This window comes from Centrocercus urophasianus, unplaced genomic scaffold, assembly GCF_019232065.1.
Source record: "Centrocercus urophasianus isolate 14NV4802_14NV808 unplaced genomic scaffold, USGS_Curo_1.0 seq_11, whole genome shotgun sequence".
NCBI lineage: Eukaryota > Metazoa > Chordata > Aves > Galliformes > Phasianidae > Centrocercus > Centrocercus urophasianus.
Window position 1 is genome coordinate 57,702,295 of NW_024884253.1, and position 23,254 is coordinate 57,725,548.

General features: G+C 35.1%; 1 protein-coding gene across 2 annotated transcripts in view; it reads left to right on the forward strand.

Moving 5' to 3' along the window:
- Positions 1–23,254, forward strand: part of INVS (inversin) — an 87,715-nt gene that overhangs the window by 8,305 nt on the left and 56,156 nt on the right. For both annotated transcript variants that reach the window (XM_042839953.1, XM_042839955.1), the window contains exon 3: positions 2,809–2,975. In XM_042839953.1, the coding sequence (XP_042695887.1) occupies positions 2,809–2,975 (167 nt within the window). The remainder of the gene's footprint in view (positions 1–2,808; positions 2,976–23,254) is intronic.

Here is a 23,254-nt window from a genome sequence, read left to right on the forward strand (position 1 = left end):
CTTGCTGCACAGGCCTGCATGGTTGTTCGTAACTGGCTTTGATGTTTCTCTACTGTGCCTTATAGAATGGCAGAAGTCTAACTTTGAAAAAGCTTTTTTTTTTTTTTTTTTTTTTTTTTTTATAAAAAATATTGATTTATAAGGCATGAACAGTTTCACAATATATAAATTTTGAAATATATTTTTTTTAGTAGTAGGGGAAAGAATTACTTTAAAGCTGCAGCCAGTTTGCAATGAAGTCAGTGCTTTGAAATGAAAAGCCTAGCAAAAGATTTTGCAAGTTAAAGAAAATAATCAAAAAGTAATTCCACTGTTAAACTTGTATGTTGCATGTTGAATTATTTCCTAATGAACATATGCTTTATAAATAACACAACTTGTCGTTTTGAGTAGAAGTAAAGAATTTCAGGTTTCAAAACAAAATTGAGATTAAAACACTTAAATGGATATTTAATTACCAGAGCTTTTTTCCTCAACAGTTTTGGTTACACATTGGAATTTTAAAACAGCATCAACCACGTGCATAGTATTAGTAAAATTGTATTTCCTATTTTTTAAATGTGTGATAGGGCGTAAATAGTCTAATACCTTTAAACTTAGCTTTTAACTCACATCTAGAAACGTATTGCAAACTCTAATTGTAAAAATCTTAAAGCTACTTTAAAAAGTGCTATCATAAAATTAGGAGGTTTTTTTATGTCTTCTGTTTTGACTGGGGTATGTGCAATACTTCTCCCATTCTACGCAAAGTTCAGACCAAATTCTTAAATAGCTTTTATACAAGACCATGGTGGAAAAAAAATGCTTGGTGAAAAAAATGTAAAATTCCACTGTTTGGTTTATTAATTGATTTTTCTTGCAGAGAAAAACATACTTTGCTCATTTGTTTATTGTAAATTTGAGACTCACCTGGTATGTTCATTCTGAGAAAGTTTCTAGAGGAAAAGCTGACAAGAGTATGTGCAGTTTTGAGTGGTTATCTACAGAAAGTGGAATCATAGCTATTCTGTGTCTTCACTTAGATAATAATACAGTAGGAAGGGATAGTATTGTATTTAAATAGTTTGAAGTTGCATAGAAATCCAAAACAAATGTATATGTTTTTCTACGTACATGGTAGACATCTAAAAAATTAGATGGGAGAGCTAGATGTCATATTTTAAATGAGACTACTGATAATATAGTTCCAATGTAAAATTTATGCAAAGGAAGGCATCAATGTGGATAATGTTTCTTCTGCATATTTTGTGTTCTGATATGTCAGTGGATGCCATGTAGGCAGAAAAGTTGTGATGCACATTTAAAAAACAAAGCAGAAAATAAATGTTGCATTGAGGATTCCTAACTTCAAGTCCAAGTAAGGATCTATCATATTTAATATTCTGTTGTTGTCCATCTAATCAATCACAGTAGTACTAAAGGTTACTCTTGTGTGTTGGGTAAATGGCATATTGAGGATCAGATCCTGAAATGTAATTGTTAGAAATAAGTAAGGGATTGACAGGTGAGATTTTGTTAAATCCATGAGAGGATCAGCTCTTGAGTGGGTACATTGGTACAATCTGTATCAGAATGCTACAAAGAGAGATTTTGTAACTCTCTTATGCATCACCAGCCTTATACAGTTATGAACTCTACAACTGAAGGCTATTAGAATAAAAGCACTTATGGAAGAGAATCTGAAGATGAGTCTCAAAAGTAAACTCCTTGTTTGCAGTGTGAAAGCAGGTGCAAAAGCATTCATCAAAAGAATAAGTGTAGAAAGATCAATGGGAAGCAAACATGGCTCATCAGCAGTGTGAAAGTTGCTGCTGAAAGCAAGCAGGTGTACTTCAAAAAACATAGCTTTATCTGAGGAAGATGGATACAGATAAAAGAATTCAGGTGGATACAGGTAAGGTTCATGGAATCAGTAAGTCCCCCATAACATCCTTCTCTTCAGATTGGAAACATACGGATTTTACAAGTGAACTGTTTGATGAATGGGGAATTGGTTACAAGATTGTACTCAGAGAGCGGTGGTCAGTGGCTCAATGTGTGGATGAAGGTCAGTGACAAGTAGTGTCCCTCGGGGTCAGTTCTGGGACCAGTGCTGTTTAATATCTTAATTGATGGCATCCACCCACAGTGGGATCGTACACCTTCAGCAAGTTTACAAATGACACCAAGCTATGTGGTGCAATCAACATGCACGAGATGCCAAGGATGGTACGAGATGCCATCCAGAGAGATCTAGACAGACTTTAGCAGTGGGCCCGGGTGAACCTCATGAGATTCAACAAGGCCAAGCCAGTCTTTCACCTGACTTCACTAGCAACACAAGCTGGGGGATGTAAGGATTTAGCACAGCCCTGCCAAAAAGGGCTTGGGGGTACTGGTGAATGGTAAGCTGAACGTGAGTCAGCAGTGTGCGTGTTCTTGCATCCCAGAAATCCAACCATATCCTGGACTGCATCAAAAGAAACATGGCCAGCAGGTGGAGGGAGATGATCCTGCTCCTCTGCTCTGCGCTGGTGAGACCTCTCTGGGAGCGCTGTATCCCGATGTGGAGTCCTCAGTACAGGAGAGACATGGACTTGTTGAAGTGCGTCCAAAGGAGGGCCGCAAAAATGATCTGATCATTGGAATGGAAAAAAAATGTCCTCTAAGTGTCAGTAAAAACAGAGTAAAAAGTAGTAATGTTGATTTTTATGTGATGCTCCATTGTTTTGATCACTCTGTTTATAAGTACCCATTAATAAAATCATAATGCTTTTAATCACAGAATTAATTATTCTATATCATTCGTTGTTGTTGTTATTATTTTAGGAAACTCTGAGCTGAGAGACAAAGAGGACCAATTTGGAAGAACTCCACTTATGTACTGTGTGTTGGCTGACAGGGTAGACTGTGCAGAGGCATTGCTGAAAGCTGGAGCAGATGTTAACAGGGCTGATCGTAGCCGAAGAACTGCTCTCCATCTTGCTGCACAGAAGGTAATTAAATAAGTGCTCTGCCATAATAGAAACTTCTGGCATTCACAGCAAGTATAAAATAGATTTTCTTGTATTGAATATGTTTTTATATCTTTAGAAACCTTTGTTGTTATAGAGGTCAATTTTATATATATATATATGTAAAAATTGTCTTTGTGGCTGTCCGAAGAGAAAGTTCACCATGAGGACTGTGAGCCTCTAGGTGAGAGTGTAGGGAGTGGCTTTTGTCTCACTGTAACAGTGGAACAAGTCCAAGACCTCCTCATGAAATTGAATGTGTATAAGTCCATGGGGCCGGATGGGTTCTGAAAGAGATGGCTGATGTGGTTGCCGAGCCGCCCTCCATCATATTTGAAAAAGCATGGGCTGTCTGGTGAACTCCTTGGTGACTGGAGAATCTTGCAGTACTTCATTCAGTCTCATTTAAAGCTGCACCAATATAAGCTACTTTCCTTTATTTTCTTTCCTGTATCATGCAAAGGTGCTGGTAGAAATACCTAACTTAAGATGAAGCTATTTGTGTTTCTCTAGAGAATGATAAATAAAATCATTTATTTGCCATTTCTTGTCTTTCAGTCTTTATAAAATAGTCTGCGTTGTTTTAGTCCTGTTATAGCATAAAGCATCAGAAATACTGAGTTCAGTCATAAACCCTCAGTATTAAGTAAAATGAGTTAGAACAGTAATTTCCTTTGTTCTCTGAGATAGGATTCTCATTGGATAAGACTTTGGACATCAGTAGACAGTACCAAAGATTTTGTGACTTACTTTCTATTAAAAATATTCCTGATAGCATAGCTAGGCTGACCTACTTGTGCTATTCCATGTTCTTTTAGATCCAGAGGCTTTGACAGAAGTAAAAAGTGAAATTGATGTGATAACTTCAGCAACTCTGTCTAGGGTGGTTTTGTTATGAAGGTCGTCTTTACCAATTAATGAGGAAACTGAGATTTCAGAACTGACATTCTTGTCTTGACATGCTTTGTCCAAGTAACTTCCGTAGCTGGAACATATCTTCAAAGCTGTAGTTACCTTGGAAGATATACTGGATTCTCAACAAAGGGTTTGTGGAATCTCTCTGCCTCAAACTTCAATGATATTATTCTGGACTATTCACAAGAAGTGAAAGGGTTAGAATACTCCCTTACTGGCCTTTTTCTGTAGCGCATTTAACTCACAATTTATTTTGCCTGAAGTTCTTGAAGTTAATAAGATAGGGTTGGAAAATTCAACTGTTAATACTACTTGGAATGTCAGTACTTATGGGACAACCATGGTTATGCACTGACATGATAACCTTTGCTGATTTGTTGTTTAATGGTAGTAATTATGTTCTTAATTGTAAGTCTTCTGTACTTTACATTACATATCTGTTATGAATTTCCTCTTTGTTAAAGAGCTTTAAGAGAGGAAATTAATGCAGCTGCAAGATGATGAGGTGAGAATAAGCTCATATAAATGTAGAGATTTATATTGCAGACCGGAGATAGTTCTCTAGATCACTTCTAACTTGCTGAAGAGAATCAGGCACTTCCTTGGCGTAATTCGTTCACCCTAGAGTATAAGATGTACACCGATGTACACCTTAGAACACATGTATTAGCTTAGTCATCCTTTTAGGCAACTAACTAATGTAACTCTTGGTGTTGTAGTTGTCTAAATTGTGACAAATGTATTTCATGGTAAGGCATATGTTTTTAGTAAGTAATTTTCAAATCTTCATTTATATGATGTTTCATACTGTCTTTATTTTGTCCATCAACCTTCAGATAGAGCTGGATGAATGTTTCGATGTTTATAGGCAGAAGGCTTTGTAAATGAAGTTACCTGGCTGGTCTTCTGTGAGTTTTCTTCTATTCTACTCTACAAAGAAAAAGTTTTTGTCTCTCATACTAAAATAGACAGGTGTCCCAAACAATTTCAAGGGTCTACTTTCTTTAAAAAGTAAAAATAAAAAAAGAGGAAGGTGGGAAGGTCCAGGCACTAACTTCAGAAGATTAAAAGGCAACAAAAAAAGGAAAGATACAAAGTATGGCAGCAGTGCACTGTGGAGATTGCTGAAGTAGTTTCAGATGACATCTGTGACTTCGTAAATATGTATGTAATTTAATGAGAATTGAAACAGCAACTAATTGCAACAGAAGTAAAATCATTAACATGATTTGCCAGTAATTTAATAGTGAGCAATTGTATTAATGTGTAGCTGTAGTATTTTTCTTTTATGAAATAAACTTGCTGTGGAGAAAGATATGAGTACTGAGATTTGCAGTTTAATGAGATACTCGTTTTCACTTGTGTTTTCTTCTAGTCTTAAATGACATCTTACATGAATACCAACATGTGATATTTCTGAACAGAAATGTTTCTACGTATCCAAATTGCCTGTATGTGATTTTTTTAAAATTTATCATTTATTCATGAAAAAAAAAAAAAAAAAAGGAAAAAGTAACAAACAACAGGCCTGCCTCCTTCTGATTTTCTCAGAGAGGAAGCTCACTTATTACCAGTCTATTTACTCTGGGGAAGTAACTATCTCTATGAATTCCCTATGCACAGCATTTTGTGTTAACAAGGATAAAAGAAAAAAAGTCAATAGTTTCGTTGTTGGATGCTAATGGTATGTGCTTAAAGTAATCTATCAGGTTGCTTAACTATCAGGAGGTTGGTTTTGGGAGGATTCATATTGTCCTGGTGGGAAAATATGCCTTTTATTGTCTAAAAGCGCTAAATATTCAATCAGTTAATTAAGTTCTTTGCTGACACAGTTAATGTGAGAAATAATTTTGTCCAGGATGCAGTTAGGACGCATGTGTGAAGTGTATGTTGTATATATATGCTGTGTATATTTTAAGAATTTTTAATTTTTCTTAAACTAGAGAAAGTGAGTTGATCAGTAACCATACAGGTAAAGAAATAATGTTATTTCACCTTTCTTCACCAAGGGGAAGATGTTTTTTTAAAAGCTCCTGAATAAAGCTTGGCTGGGAGCATGCTTACACCTTTTTTCCTCACTACCTTCTTCAGACTGTGTTCCTTGGAGCTGTAATATGCTCCTCTGTAACATGTAGTATAGATCCTTTTAAATCATTTATAAGGGGTTATTTGCACTGAATAGAAGAACGTGTGCACTTCTAATATTTTTTCCCAATCTATATCATGTATATAAATATATAATCATAGTGTCTTTCAGAGATTATTGTGGTCAGTTCATGTTCTTTTTATCCTAGACAGGTAACTTTTTCTAAAATTCCCTCTTAAGAGAAGCCTCATAGTGAGTACATACTAATTCTCTGCATATAGTTTCATATTGTGTGCATGAGATTTGCAGTCATTGTTCCATATTTTCATACAAATGTGCAATTTGACTCAGTGTTATAACATGCATGTGTGAAACATGCATGTGGCCAACCAGCCAGAATAGGTGATTTTATTTTTTTTCACCTGCATGACTATAGTTTCCTTTGTGTTTAAGTAAGCCACAGAAAATAACTATGTTTACTTTCCCAAACAAAGGATTCGTTTTCGTGAATGCATGGTGAAGATGCTTAGTGACAGAATGCAATATTTCTTGCATGTGTCATGTTACAGATAAGCTAATCTAGATACTGTTTATTAGCAAAAGGGTTAGTCCTGCCCCTCCCCTTCCTCCCACCTACTTTTCACAACTGTAGAACTGCTGTCTGTTCAGTGAGTCAGAAAATGAGCTCTACAAAATGATGATTCGTTTTCTGCCTGTTGGGGGGAAGATCCCATGCTTCTGTATGCTTTCACTATTAGCTGTGCTGATGCTACATATTAATTTGTGCTGTAAGTCAGGTAATTGAAATGATTAAAAATAACTACAGGAAAAGTTTGGGAAAAACAAACTAACCACTCTTTGTTACAGAGGTCTGATTTACAATATGATCCCCTAGGAAGTTGCTCTGTCTGCAAGGTTGGAATTTACTAAATGACCCTTTACACCATAAATTTAAAAAAAAAAAAATAATCTTAAATCCTTATAGTAAGAATTTAGCAGCTTTCCATTTGAGTTGAGGGAGGACTAGGGAAGGCTTTTGGAGTTTTATGAATCTGATAAATTAAAAAAAAAAAAAAAAAGATAAATAAGAATCTGTGGCTTTCTTTCAGTATCTTGTCTGTCTCCATAAGTCTTCCTTTGACTTATTTTACCTCTGCATAAATCTGTACTGTTTTAAGAATCAGTGAGCAAAATGTTGAAGTCTGAGGTTATGGTCTTGAAATCAAAGTATTGGCCTTTCCTAAGGAAGATCAGCTTTCCAACTTAGCATCCCTAATTTCACTGTTTCCCCATTGAAACATGCAAGTAACATCTTGCACATATGTTAGTCAGAAAAGTTATTTTGTATATAGCCAAAGAGAAAGTCATTTGTCTGAGAAGATTCTAGGAAGTCAGGCAACACTAGATATTAAGAGAATGGTTGGAAAACTGTCCTGTGCATTTTTCAACTTCAGAAACTTATCTTGATTCATTATTGCACCGAAGGTGTGAAGAAGAGGGAGGGCCTTCTGAGTCACTTGAGGTAAAAACTAGAGAGCAGCTTAATTGAAACCAAATGATGCCCAGTTTCTTGTGGATTCTTCAGCTTTCTGTAAAAGCTGAATAACAGTTTTGATGATGCGGAGACCTTTATTTGGCCATTACTTTGAGAGACTAATATACAGTTTTTATACATTCAGACAGCACATTTTCAGCTTACACACTTTGTCATGCTTTCATAACAGTACAAGGGCATACATGTTGATTACTCATTAAGTGCTAAGCCTCTAGTCATTTGGTATCTAGTAGTTAACTGTCTCTACTGTCAAACTGTGGGTTAAAATCCAGCCAGTGCTCTTGTCAGCACAGCATAAAACTTCAGAAATACTGTTTTCACAAGTCTGATTTCACTCACACAGCAAATACTAAGACATCTGAGTCTGCTTTCTTACTGGCTTTATGTTAGTGTAAAATCACAGTTTAGGAAAAGGTTATGTGAAATTTGCATCCTAGATCAGGCTTTTTAACTTCAAGATCTAGATTAGAATTTCAGGATAGCTGAAGATCAGGCACGGGTTCTGTGTAGGCTGCACTGATAAATATGTCATGATTGTCCATAGGCTGTGGCAGTAAAGCTGACTTAAAAATTATTTTAGTAACTGTTGGTTGCTAAACTTACTGGTTCTAATAAATTATTTTTGAAAATACTGCTTACAATTTGTGACTACTTCCCTGAATGTATCTGCTTTCCAAGTCACTTAATGCATCAGAGGAATCACCACATGCCTGAATAACAGTAGCAAAAAAGTGGTATCAGTCATTGACTTTGGATAGGTTTGTATAGTGATAGAGAAGAAATAAAGCTGTCTGAGGCACTAAAATGTATTACACTTCAACTATCTGGTAGATTTGCTCAATAGTCTGCTATAGACAAGAATGTGTCTATCTGCTGCCATTTGTAGTAGCAGTATACTAGTTTTCTTCATGTAGAATAGTAGAAGCAAGACCTGAAGGTGGATGGGAAAGGTTTAAATAGAGGATGTGCAGTAGGGGCACTTGTGGAGTGTTTAGTTAAATGCTACATGGTAGAGTATATTTGAAAATTGTAATGCTTTTCATTTGAATGTAGACGTGCACATTAAGTGTTGATCTCCATTGGCTGGGGCACTTAGAATTTTTGAAAGCTGAGGTTTCAGACTGCTAGCCTTTACTTTAGCATTCCTATTTTGAAGGATTTTGTTCTAGTTGTAAGGGTTACAAGCCTGATTTAAAAATAGAACAAAAAATAAGTGCATCTATGATTTTTGTGAAGATGAAAAGATTAACTCTTGTGAGATGTATGGGATGTTCAGATATGATTCTATTCTCAGGGAAGCAAATGGTGTGGAACACAGTTTGAAGGTCATCATGATATAAGATTTCTGTTTCTTACCTATAATGATGGAAAAGATTTGTGCTTACAAAAAAACAAAAACAAAAAAACACAAAAAAAACACAATGATTAACAAAATACCATAAATAAGTCATACAGGAGAGAACTCTGTAATACTCAAAGAAGAGACAACACACTGGGCAAATATATCCAATATGCATTTACAGATTTTGCTAGTATGATCAGAAAACAAGAATATTATTTCTCCTTCATTGCTTGGCGCCAGGGTCGTTAGCCATCATAGCTAAAGATATAAAAATAAAAATAAAAATGTGAGACTTAAAATAAAAAAGACCAAGTGAGCAATATTTCTAGTGAAGTAGACAGAATCAAATTGGAAGAATGGTATTTATTCCTTTGCTCTGTAAACAAGTAGTGCGTTAAAAAGAATTGGAGTTTGTGAAGTAGTTCAGCGCATGTAACTGTGATAAGTAGGAGGTTGCTAACATAGACAATAAGGGAATTTTTATTTTGGAAATCCAAAATAGCTCCCGAGAATACAGTGGACTCCCTCCCTGTTGCTAGTGTGTGAGTTTTAGTCTGTTGTCCTTAGTGTGGAGAGTTCAGCTGCATTTGCCACTAGAGGTCTCTTTCAGCCCAGATAGTTTTGTGGCAATTGAATTTTATAAATTCTGAACTAACCTAGCTTTAGAAAAGAAAAAATAAACTTGAAGGGTTTTAAAAGCTGAAAATAAAAATATATCTAAGCAATGTTTTACTAAGATGTTAGAAAATCCAAATAGTTATCTTTTCAGGGATTTATTTGAGAAGTATAATAATAACTTTATTCCTAGAAATGGTATGTACAGTTTCAAATTTTCAGTATTTTTACCAGTTTATGTGCATTTGAGACCCAATTTACCTAAATGTCCTTTACGTTCATTTTTTAGGGCAATGTTAATGTTAAGGGTTCTGTTTGCCAATTGTTCATTTTAATATCTATATTTTATGATATTACTTATGTGATATTACTTATATGGTATTACTTATTACACTAATAATGATACATGTGAAATGCACATCTTCAAAGAGTTTAATCATCTGTATATAATTGCATCAATTAATAAATACATGTTCACCACCAAGTATATTTTATAAACCTGAGAAGTTACAATGGTCTGAGGATAAATAATACATTAATTTATTTATTAGTATTGAATACATCTTTATAGTATTTAGATCTTAAAAAATAGTGTTATGCTGCCCTTGTACTTAGTTTTCTAGGCATCGAGGCAGCGTAGATGTTGCACAGCAAAATTTTTTTCAGTTAAACTGTAGATTTTTCATAATTAGAATAGCAGATACTCACGTCTTCTATCTGCTTAAACCAAAGAAGCTTTTATTTCATTTAAATCTTAATGTCATTTTATTGAATGTTATTTTATTGTTAGTAAGTAACTTCAGAAGTGTAAAAACTGGAAAACACATTCTTTTTGCCAGAGTTGATAAATAATCTGATTAATTATAGTAGGACAGTGCTAATTGGTTTTTAACCGTTTCAAGAACTTGTGTATTTTTACTCACATTAATCCTGTATTTGCATGATCTTAAAAACATTCCCAGGGTTATGGGGGCTTGGAATTTTCCGTATATATTTTTTTCATGTTCTTTTTCTGTCATTTGTTATGTTAAACAATGTCAGCTCAGGGACTGTGCCTCTGATCACTGTTACTGCTTATGGAGTTTGCCATGGAGCAATGTGGCTTGTGAAAGCAGGTGTATGTTGTCGTAGAAATATAAATGATTTTTCTTAAGAATCAATTCAAGAAGATTTGTAATGATGAATTAAAACATGTATTTCTGGCTTGTATCACCCTGCTGGAGAGGAAAAGAAAAAAGTGAAGGAAAATTGTGTACATATCAGTTGAAATGGTAACTGTAACATCTCTGTCCAGTAGTTTGGGATTCCTTTTTTAATGATGTGAGTCCCTGTCTGCTAAGTATGTTTCCCACCTCAAGTTGGAGTTTCCAGGGTTAATTTTTGCAGAGTTTCTCTGTGAGTTTGTGAAGAGTTCTATACAAAGGGAATCAGTACAACCTAGTGGAGAGCAGAGTCATGAGCATTTGCATCTCTGGAATGTTTTTATTGACAAACGGTAGTCTGCTATTGACATTTGTGTCCCTTGATGATACTTCTATCCTAGCTTATCTTTGCTGGTCAAATGCCTTAATTGTTCTGGCCTTTAATTCAGTCAAAGTTGGAGCATCAGTGGAAGAGAAAAGGGAAGGAACAGGTCTAACAGAGCATCAAGCTTGAGCTGTGAAGCTGCTGGCAACGATCAACCTGTCATAATGTTATGATTTGTTCATTTTTATACCATTTATTAGCCTTTACTTGTTGTGCCATTTGGCCTCCAGGGCAGATAAAGTGCTGTCTAATTTGGTAGGTTTGCTTCTGTCAGAGTGGCCTCGACAGAGAAGGTGTTAGCTGTAGTGACAAATAATCAATAGCTGTCGTTGTCATGAGGAACGTGAGTAGCTGGGCCTTTCATCTGGAGGATTAGAGGTCTAATTGGATTGAGAATAGGGAGGGTGGGCTGTTGGGTAACCCTGTCAGCTATGTTAAGCTGTCAAATGTCAGCCTTGCTGAAAGGAAGAAGGGATGGTTAGCTTTCAGAAACAAGGAAGAAGACATATGAAAGCTTTTTAAAAAGTAATAGATAGAAAAGTAGAATAGGCTAATGTACGCTTTAACCCCCTCATGCTTAATTATATGTCTCTCCCGTTAATGAGGATGCATAGCATATGCATTTTCTCTTTTTCATGAAGATGTGTAGAATTCGTGTGAGACAGATTTGGCAGCCTAGTACCAAGACAGGCTGGTTTTGTATCTTGCAAAAAACCAAGCTCAGGTGGAAAATAGAAACGCAAAAGATTATGACATAGAGAAGGAAAATAACCACCAATGGGAGAAATCACTTAGCAGAAGCTAAGAACAAACTATTAATTTTTTTGTTGTAAAGGTTTGGCAGTCCAATAGGGCCTATTTTTTTTTTTTTTCTTTTTTGAGATAAAATCAGTTGTTTCAGTGCTGCTGTATGTGGAATTAGGATTATTATCAAGTACTGATGTGTGCTGTCAATTGAATTTCATCTGTTGTTGCTTTTATCCCTTGCTCTCTGCTTGCTTTTTTGGAGAAAGATTTGTGTTCTTCTGAAGATAAATCCAATAAAAGCACGACTATGCTAGTAAAACATGATTTTTTTGTATTAATGTCTCAGAAGGTATACAGAACTAGTATTTACTTTACCAGAAAAAAATAATTGGGCTAGATTTTAGAAGAGGATTTTGTTTATAAAATTACTAAAATAATGCTTGCTTTCTTCCTAATATTCTTGTGTTGCTCTATTCAAATCAAGTCTTAATTGGAACAACATCGCTATCTTTTTTTCTCTGTGTAACTTCTTCACTGGCTTTTCTGCAGTACTTGGCTAAAGCCACCCTTTATATAGCAGCCATCTCTTTCAAGGAGCTAGCATCCTTAACTACTGATGACCTTAAAATAGTGAAGTTTTATTCATTATGTGAAAACTGTGTCGTAATTCAGTATTTTACTTATCTTACTTTTTAGAGCTTTATCCAATATTTGTTACTGAAATCCTTGCCCTTCTGAGTATTTTTTTTTTTTTTATGGACAAGTGTATTATATGACAATGATTTGCTGCATCCCCATTTTATCCCCTTCTTTATCAAACTAGAACATCACCTTCAGTGTTGCTTTCTTTCTCTTCTCCTTCAGTGATGTCACTGCTATTTTCATTAACCTGATTAACTTACTTTCATTGTACAAATTCATCTCCCTCATTTTCTAACACAATATAATTTCACCACTCTGCATCTCTGCTGTGTTTCTTGCACTGCTAATCTGTCTTGATTTGCTTTTATATCTACTTTTACCATCTTTCCCGTGCTTGAAGTAAGCTTTCACAATCCAGTCTGCCTGAGAGGTTTTTTTGTCAGGTCCCAAACATGTATTATCATACTAGTGCTTCAGTTGAGCAGTCTTGATCTCAAGCATTTCAGATTTCATTTAAAAAATAATAAGGAAAGAAAAAACTTTCCAAGTAGGATGATTTTCTAAATTTTGAAGTCATGGATTAAGTGTGAATCATGATGGTGGAACATAGAGAAGTTCTCCTTGTGTTAAAGCCCCAGCAAAAAGAAACTAATTCTGTATAGCATATGGAATGATATCTTAAATATCTATACAGCCAGCTGGTAGTATTACTTTATTTTCATTTATTAAATTCACTTTCGTACTTCTGTGAGTAAAATTTAGAAGAGCATCTGTGCTGACAGCTTCCATGTTATTGTCTGATCTTTTCTAGCTCCACTTCCATAGCAATAATTTTTCAGGCTGACATAGCAGTGAATAAATAGGACAATAACGGGATTCTGTTGAAAAAAAAGAAAAAAAAAGAAAAAAGAAAAAAAAAAAAGACTCAGATTTTGTGATTTTGTTTGGAAGGCAGAGTAGAGTTGAACAGCTTATAGGCATGTTTTAGGACAGTTGGACCTATCCAAGCAAGTACTTTGTTCAGGCAGGAGCAGAGGTTGTTTTTGACAGAATGTTCTTCCATGTTGCTGGTTGTTTGGCTGCTTTAAGTTGACTTAGTCATCTTGTTTTTCAAGTGCTAGATTAGTTTTACATGCTTTTACCAATAATAACTCTCTCGTTTTATTTTCTTCAAATAACAGGTGAAAATTTCTTTAGCATTTGAACTTGCATAAATAATGATTGCATCTTAAAAATGTGCTTCTTACTAAGCATAGCACTGTACTTGGCGTCTTGTGAGTTTATCTGAACAGATTTCATTTTGTTTCACTTACTGTTGTTCCTTTAGCAAGTGTAGCATTGGCATCCCTCAGTGCACAAGAGATCTGCCCAGCTCTTCTCCCAGGACGTTGATGTCTGCTGCCAAGTCTCTATCTTACAAAATAGATTTACAGGCAAAGGCATCTCCCTGTTTGAGTGTCCTTTCTAAAACATCATTCTCGCATTAATTATCCCTCCACAGCTGACCTCACGACTGATCTTTAATGGTTACAAGAAGAAATATTGTTGTTAGGACTGAGAAACCACTTACTTGTTTGTGTCCAGATTTGTCACTGACAAATCAAAGCTGGACTACCTCTAATATTAGCTCATCAGTTTGGCTTAGTTTCGTTTTGTGAGCTGGTTGGTGATTTCTTTCTGAATGAGGTGACTTTTTTTCAGGCTTTCTGAGTAAAAAGTAAAGGTATTTGTTTCCACTGATTATTAATTTCATTTTTAATTTAAATGTATTTGTTTTATGTGAAATACTTGCTCATACACTTCAATATATACAGTACCAGGAACAGATCATTTTGAAGCATGACACCTTTCTGCTGAATTCTCCAGGAATCTTTTATCAGGTGACTGACACATCCTTAATCTGATGCTCAGACTTGTCAATTGAATCAATAGTATGCTAGATAGGCTGGCTTCAGAACGAAAGGCTGTTGCAATAGAAGGTATTTGAAATATAAATTCAGATCTTATGACCAGCCACAAACTCCAGGAGCACTTGTTTTTCACTTGTTTCTCTTTTTTTTTTTTTTTTTTTTTTTTTTTTCTGTAAACAGTAGGTTAAATTTTTTATTAAAGAGAGTTAATTGAATCACTCTCAGGACAAAATGGCATGCATAAACCACATAAGAAAATTCTGTAGTTTCTCAAAAATCAATAGCATTTCTTAACATATAAATTCAATTTATCTATTCAAATTGTCTTTTTGGTTTCTTTGTAGATCTACTTCAAACACTTAGATTTTTATTAATGAAGAACATAACCCATTTTTATTAGAAGAATTATTGCTATTTGAAATATACAGTGTTTTATGTTATTATTAACAAATATATAGTATATATGTGCATATATATATATATATAGTATGTATATATAGTCTTCTGATAGAAATATTTAAATATAGATCTAGATATGCATAGAACATAGTATTTTTCATGTTCCACAACCATGGTGCAGATTTAAGAACATTTGAAATAAAACTAAGTTTGACCTATTGTTTTATCTGCCTGCACTTTGAGCAGAGAGAAATAAATGCAGTATTTTCGTGAGCGTTAAGATGAGGTCTGAATAGCTTACTAAGGCTTTAGTTTATTTCCTAGTACTGTGAGGAGATTTGGACTTTTTTTTATTCTCACACTTCCCTGTAGTATATCTAGGCGCTGTGAAATATCATAATGTGTTTATTTATAATCTCAATAATTATTTCAATAAGGGATAAGCTTATGCTGTTGAAGGTTATTTACTGTATGAATCTTCAACTTCTGTAATAATCCGGGAAATTTCACTGCATATGGAGACCCTTTCTTATAAAAGAGAATTTGGTATGGAGTTTTTTAATTATTTCATATAACAGCTTGTTAAAGAACTGAAAGATATTTGATAGAGTTTTGTCCTCTTAAAGTATGTGCTCATAAAATTTTTTTGTATAGGCATCCATTGTCTAGCGAAAATGCTTTCAAAGAACCGTCCTAACTTGTAACTCTAGGAGAAGAACTGGCAGTTTAGGGGACATTCGGTAATATACAACTAAATAATCAGTAACAGACATTTGCAGAACATCAGTAGTTATACAGAATATACAGGTAATTACTGGAAATGGCAAGAATGTTACAAATAAGGATATCAGTCAAAACTTTACTGGGATTGGAAGAGAATGTGAATGTAGGAAAAAGCAGTTTTGAAAGGGAAGACTACTTATCGCAGGGATGTATTGGCCTTTTAAAACTACTCCTACTTCAATACAGTTTAACTTAAAGCCATTAAGATGAAGAAAGTGAATGTAACAAATATTTTCCAGTACTCCTTTTTTGGAGAAGGAGATCAGTGCTAACATATCTTTCAGTCACTGTACAATTTTTTTTTCTTTTTTGTAAACTTGGTTGCAGAATATTCTCAAAGAAGTGGGTAGTGATGCTGTAAATATGGATGATGTGTGTTGGGTTTTCTCATCTTTTGGATATTTGTGCTGAATGTCTTCAAAAGATTGCTATGGGAAAACAAGTCAGTAACAGTAGAACTGTGACCAACTGGAAATTAGAATGCTTCTTGTATTTTCGTACTTGACGTATTTTTTAAATGAAAATGACTGATTTCTATAGGCAGACTATAAAATTCAAGAGCTGAAGAGCTGAAAACATTACACAGATAAAGCAAGTACAGGCCATGGAGAAATGAGTTCAAGGACTATAAGATGTAAGCATCTATTTTCTTTTAACTTATTCTGAGAAACAGTTTTATCTTAGTTTTTACAACACTGCTCAGTTTTTGTCTCTATTGTATTCTTTGACTGTATGCCAGTTGATAGTTCTGTCCATTCCTATGGAAACCAAGATACTGAAGCCAATCTTGCAAGAGGCTTTAGGAAGAAGTACTCAAAGTTCAGACACTGCCTTGCTTTCAGTCAAAACATCTGATACAACTGGTCTCAAGTCCTACTGGTGCTGTTGGCAGATGTATTGCATGAGATGCTTTGCCAGATGGATGGACGTGATCAACTTGGAAAGTGGTAAATAAGGTTTTCAGCTATTTGGAATGTTTTTACTTGTGAAACTAGGATGCTGCTAACAAAGTTACTAAAAGATACTTTGTGAGATTAAGCCTACTGTCAAAATTGGTAGTGTTTTTGCAGTAGTTTACTTGAAAGAATTATTTCACATTATTTCAGAACCACATTTTTGGTGGTTTGCTGCACGGAAGACATCACAGCATCCTTGCCTTTTCAGATATAAATACTTCAAATTTAAAAAATCCCTTAAATTATTCAACCTCTCGGTGCATTTTCAATAGGGATATAATTTTGTACCTTCCGTGTTTTAATGAAGAATGATTAGTCCAGATATTAAGAACTATTGCTAAAATAGATAAAATAGCATAAGGCCACAATGGTGCACAGAGCTGGAACACTTCTGTGAAGAAATGCTGAGAGAGCTGGCCTTGCTCAGCCTGGAGAAGGCTCTGGGGAGACCTCATTGTGGTCTTCCAGTACCTAAAGGAACCTACAAGTTGAGGAGAGACTCTTCATCACACGTGTAGTGATAGGACAATAGGTAATGGTTTTAAACTAAAAGAGAAGTGGATTCTCCATCCTTGAAGACGTTCATGGCTGGGTTGGATGGGCTTTGGGCAACCTGGACTAAAGGGAGGTGTTCCAGCTTATGGTAGGGGAGGGGCTTTAATTAGATGTCATTTAAAAGTCCCTTCCAACTCAAACCAGTCTATGATTCTATGTTCTTTCCTTATTCATAGCTTATATATTGAAGTCATATTTATTGTTGAAGACATGAAGCAAAAAAAAAAAAAATCATTAGGAGCTTGTCTGTGATTCTAATTTTGTGTGTTCTTGATACATAGCAATTAAAATTTATATCAAAATGTATTCACATTTTAACATACTAAGAATGCATAGTCATAAGCTTTTTTGCTCAATTAACAATATTATGTGTTAAACTTACATGGCAGCATAGTGTGTCATCACTGGAGAGACAGCCTGCCACTTTGATGGTGACTTTACTCACTTAACTAGAAATTGAGATTCTAAGTAGCTATATTGATTGCACTCTTCTCCTGAACTGTTCAAAAATTAAAATGAGCAGTAGTATTCGAGAGTGTCAGAATGGTGCAGTCATTTATACAGTGCTAATAGTTACTGTAAGCAGACATTCTTAATTCAGCTTCAGAGTACTAGAAATAAAGAAGTTTCACTATTTCATACACTTTTTTATTTTTTATTTTTTAATTCAAAACACACATTTTCTTAATTTTTGACTCTAAATAATTATTTGAAATTTAATTAACATTTTTACTTGCCAGCCTATATTTTAATAACTTTTCTGAAGAATTCTTGTCAGATTTCTGGCAGTTAGCTGATAATGTAAGCATATCAAAAGACATCTTTTGATATTTTAATTTCATGTTCTTCTGGAACAATATGCTGCTTATATATATATGTGTATATATAATTAGAAATATAGTCACAGCTAAGTGCTTGGTTTGTTCCCTGAAAAGATACTAAAACTGACAGGTGTTGATGACAAAAAGTCCATCATATGCTCTATGTCATTCTAAGTCATTCTGGGAACATACTTCTCAAAAGGATGCTGATAGATGAAACAATCTAAAAAGAAAGTGTTAGCTAGAATCTGTATAGCCTCTTTTCTTTCCAAAGACATTAGGACTCTTGGGTTTTGGAAATCTGTGATGAAGTTGTTATGTGGAGTGAAGCATCCTCTCTTCTGCACTTACTTGCTGGGAAGAAAAAGCAAGTTTAAGTATGCATGTTTGTTTACGTAGTAAGATTATCTTCTGTAAGAGCAAGTAGGTCAAAGACAGCAGTTTCTACCCTGTCTGTGAACATGAGTAAAAGAACTCCAATTGCAGTTTTTGTTTTAAAAGAGGGAGCTCATGTGTATCTTCATCCTTTTATGACTTAGCCAGCAATTTAGGAGTTCAAGTTCTTTGACACTCACTGCTTCTTGAAAGCATCTGATAGTGAAGAGCATTTCTCAACTTCAGCTATAGGATCTGTAGTGGTCTGTTGGCAAAGCATGCAAAAGTAGTGCAAATTGGCTGCTATATTCTGTTTAGATTCTTAAGCTAAAATCTGGAAGGTTTTTGTGTTTTGCCCCATTTAGTATCTGAATGCGTAACACAGTTCACTATTTGTCACCATGTATATATATACTGATTTTAGAGACTTGCATGTCGCTACTGAAATTATAGCTTTGTGTTTGACATAACAAAGATTATATCTTAACTCCATTATAAATCCCGATTACTTTTAAGGAGTCCTGGGCTTAAAAAGCTTAATATCTAATCTGACTTTTTATCATCTTTAAATATCAAATAATGTATTTGGGGCAGAAACAACGGTTTGAGGCTTTTCTTTGAAAAAGCAGGTAAGTGGCCAGGCATGCTGAATTTCCATGTGTGGTTCCAACTATGGTTCTGTCCCAGGCTGGATCTAAATCAAACAAATTGTGTATGTAAGTGGACATGTAGGCAATAAGCTGTGATGCAATTGTTTTCCTACTCTCAGGCTGTTGTTTTATACTTAGTTATATTGTCTTAATTATGATGTACAGTTATATTGTCTTAATTATGATGTACTAGTTTAAAAAGGAAAATTAAAATGCTAATAATATGCTGTAAAAGTATAATCACTAGCCAAGCTGTGACTGGTGCAGTATTAGAAAAGCAGATTTGTTATAAGTTTGCAATTAACAGTAATAACTTAGCAGCTTTGTGGTTGTTTGTTTCCAGAAAGAGTAAAAATAAGTGAATTATATTCCTCAGGAGTTATTGATTATTAAATAGTTTTTGTTTATGAAAGAATATAGAGAAAATAGTAATAAAACATTTTTCATAAGTGTTACTTAATAATGTATTTCTAAAATCAAATTTAGTAAGCTAATACATTATTAAACTACGTATAATTATCAGATATCTTAGATCCCTTCTGTCACAGATGGTCGGTTTGCTGTATCACTATTCCCTCTCTGTTCTCTTGGAATGCACTCCTTTTAAACAATCAGACCTTTGCTTTCCCTGCTTTGTGGTGACTTATTTTTCCACTTGTCTGCAATGTTCTGTGCGCTCACTGTGTGGGCTTAGTTATGGCCATTTGTTGTGTCAGGAGCTCTTATCAGTAGTTAATGTCTGATGTTAGTAAGTCTCATTTTAACAGCACAGAAACAGCAAGGGACAAAATGAAAAATACTGTTAATCATTTAAACATTCTTCAGGAATCATGGAAGTTTGAGTTTTGGAGTCCTTTGTTTGGAATACTGGCAAGTAATGTCTTATAGAGAGAAAAGCAACAGAGAAAAGTAGTTTATTTCACCTCGGTAACATGCAAGGATTTGAAGTAAGTTTCTAAGGGACAGTGTAAGATATTCTGTTAACATCAGTGTCTCAAAGCTTGCTGGGGACACAGATGGACTTGTTCAAGTCCAGGCAAGTCCTAGGCAAGGGTTGTGAAATCCTTTGTGTGGGGGACACAGATGGACAAGGGCAGGGGCAACGAGAGAGAGATGAGCTGCAGCTAAATCGCTGTGAAGTGTTCTTTTGTGGGGGCTTACCTCAGGATGATGGCCATCTCAGGGGGTACTCAATGTCTCTTGGTCAAGGCCCATCCTTGTCACATCAGCAGGAGAACAAGAAGGATAAAAGAGGAACCGAAAACCATGAGAACGGGTTTTCTGGCAACAGATTCCTCATGAAGAAGAACAGAGGATTTCTGACAACAGATTCCTCAGAAAGTGATGCCTGCATGCTGAAGTAGAAGAAGAGGTGTCTGACATCAGATTCCACACACTATGGAATTCCTGCATGCTGACAGACTCTCCTGGGCCTGTTGCCTGAGCACTGCTGCTGCCTCCTGGCCTGGCTCTGCAACTGCCTCCTGCTACCTGCTTGCTGCCCAAGGCTGCCATGCTGCTGCTTCCCCGCTGCTGCTTGTGCCTTCTGCCTTCAAACATTGTGAAACAGGACCGCTGCTGGATCCTGGTGCTGACTATCCCTGCTTTACGCAATTCTTGCTTCTTTCCTATCTTTTCTATCGCCCTCCTTCCCTTCCCCATCTCCCTGATTAGGATTTGTAATGAACTGGTTGGACCAACATATGAACCGTTGTTTCTTAATCTCACGCCGGGTACACAGATACTAAAAGAACTTCATCTCCCTCCTATAAATTGGAGCGAGACAAATAGATATGTAAATGTAAATAGAAACAGTGTAAGATGTACACTACTTTATTGAACATTCTTCGAGACTAACCTGACATTTTGCTAACTGATTTTCTAGAGGTAAATTCAACAGATAGCCTTTGTTAGGCCTGTAGAAAAGCATTAAGTGTTGTGTGAGGTGGAAAATTGCAGTTAAATGGAAAATTAGGACACTAAAAGTATGGTAAATAATTGGATAATAAGCTGAAAGCAAGTACTGTTGAAATATGCTCTATGAGATAGGAAGGAATATATTAGAATTCCTCAACAGATGCACTTGAATCTAGTATTAGTCAATATTTTTAATTAAGAAACTTGGCATCACAAGTAGTACTTTTTTGAAGGACAAGATAAGGCATTATTATCAGTTGAAGACAGGATTTGCGTGTTCAGAATACTAGAAGTAGGAGAGAATACTAAAATAGAAGAAATAAGAGAATACCAAAATAGGCTGAAGATGTGATGGTCCATAATGCAGTTTCACGTGCACGGAAACAGAACAATTTATTCTGTACGTTGGGAATATTTAATTTTGAAATGACTGCAAAAGGATGTCAGTGTGCTAATGGATTGATTGGCGAGGTGAATGTACTTTTAGGTTTGTCTAACAAGATACTTGCACTAGCAATAGAGAAGTATTTTTGCCATTCAGTAGGCTACGCAGTGAGACCTATGTAATCTTTTCTTGTGCTCAAAAAAAAAGAGTTCAAACTAGAATGAATGCAGAGAACTAGCAATGGTTTGAGGGAAACAAAGGGCTTAGCCTTTATTACTGAGATGAAAAGGCTAATGCTTGTGTTTAGGTTTTAAAATCTATGCTATACTTTCATAGGTAGAAAGATTGAAGCGGAAGGGGAGAAGAACTCTTTATTAAGATGAGACTGAGAAAAATGTGGATAAAGCAACATGTTAATTCCAATTAAATATCTAGGAATGTATTGAAATGTATCCATTCATGACTCTATATCTTTCCACTATTGTTTGATATCATAATGTAGGAAACAAAAATGTCTGTTACATTCTTTTTAATTTTGAGTATTGAAATATTTTCACAGCTATATTTTTATGGTAGTGTTCTGTATGTTAGATTGGTTGGCCTATTGTGCCATTGGAATGCCAGGTACTAGAGATGGATAATGCTATTTAAATCTTCTCAATAGTAATACCAACATAATGATTGTTCTAAGTGTTGCCCTGCTACTGAGCTGCTTTGAACTAAGGGCCAGAAGGAACCTGTGTTTGCTTGTGTGTTTTGGGGACTGAAACCTGGACCAGAAGGGCCTCAGATATTAGTGTGGCTTCATGTTACTGGGATTCTTTTCTTTACCTAAGCCTGTGTGCCCATGTTGGGTTCAGTTGTGTATCAGGTATTCCATCAATCCAGTACTTCTCCAGGGAAGAGGAGTATTGCAAAAAAGTATTGTAAAAATTGTATCGTTGTTACATTGTTGTCATCTATGGTGACTTTTTTTGTGGTTTTCTTTTGTTGTTGTTTTTTGTTTTTGTTTTTAATCATAAATTGTTTTGAAGAAACAGAATGTTTCGTGTTTCAGAATGAGGGGATTTACTGCAGGTTCATTTCCTAAGGAGGGGTATTTGTTGCTGGCTAGGCATGCAACAGAATAATGTAGTAGTAACTGGTAGAAAAATGGTAACAGCAAAGATAAAATAGAGTACAGGGAGAGAAACTAGTAATGAAAATGCATTCCTTAGTTATAACTCTAATAATAAAAATATGTTCCCTTAGTTTTATGTGTCTTTTTAACTTTCAGTCTTCTTAGCCACTCAATTCATTCTGAAGGCACAGTATATTTGTAAATCTTTCAATAAGTATCCATCAACAAAAGAAAATCATGGGTTTTTTTTCTTTCACGTGTGTGCATGGACATTGATTAGGAAATAATGAAAACAAAACAAATGTATTATCCTCTGTGATAGAGAATAGCAGCTATACTTCTTCCAAGTCTAATATTCTCTCAAGTTATTTAATGTTGTCTTTCCTCAGTATAATTGCCAACCACAGCATGATACACTGCATTTTTTTGCTAGTTTTTTTTCTTTTTTAATGAGTTTTACAAATTCTTCTTATATTTACCTGTAAAATATGATGGTAATAATGGAAAGTTTTCTTGTCCCTAACTCATCCTCAAATTTATTACTAATTCATATTGTATGTGTTCTGCATGGATTAGTAGGCTGTGCAAACGTTTTCCTGTTCTGCAGTTGTATGCCAGTGCATGCCTTGGTGCATGGCTGTGTGTTAAAATGATAGAATGCTAACGTTATGCTTCCTGTGATATCGAGCAGGAAAAAGAGAATTAGTCACTCACTGCTTGCTGAACTTGTTGTGAATGCTGTTGACTGCCTCTGGCAACAGAAGTTTGCATTTGCACACAGGTTTGTAGTAGAATTTTTGGCAGATGTAGGGCTTTCAGGGCTTTCACTGAAAAGCAGGAGTCAATGACGACAAACTGTAGAAGCAGAAAAAGGTTATTTTGGCTGAGCATATTCATGATATGTCTTCCCTGTTTTTTATTTTGAAATAAAATAGCATAACAGGAATAAAATAGTCACATA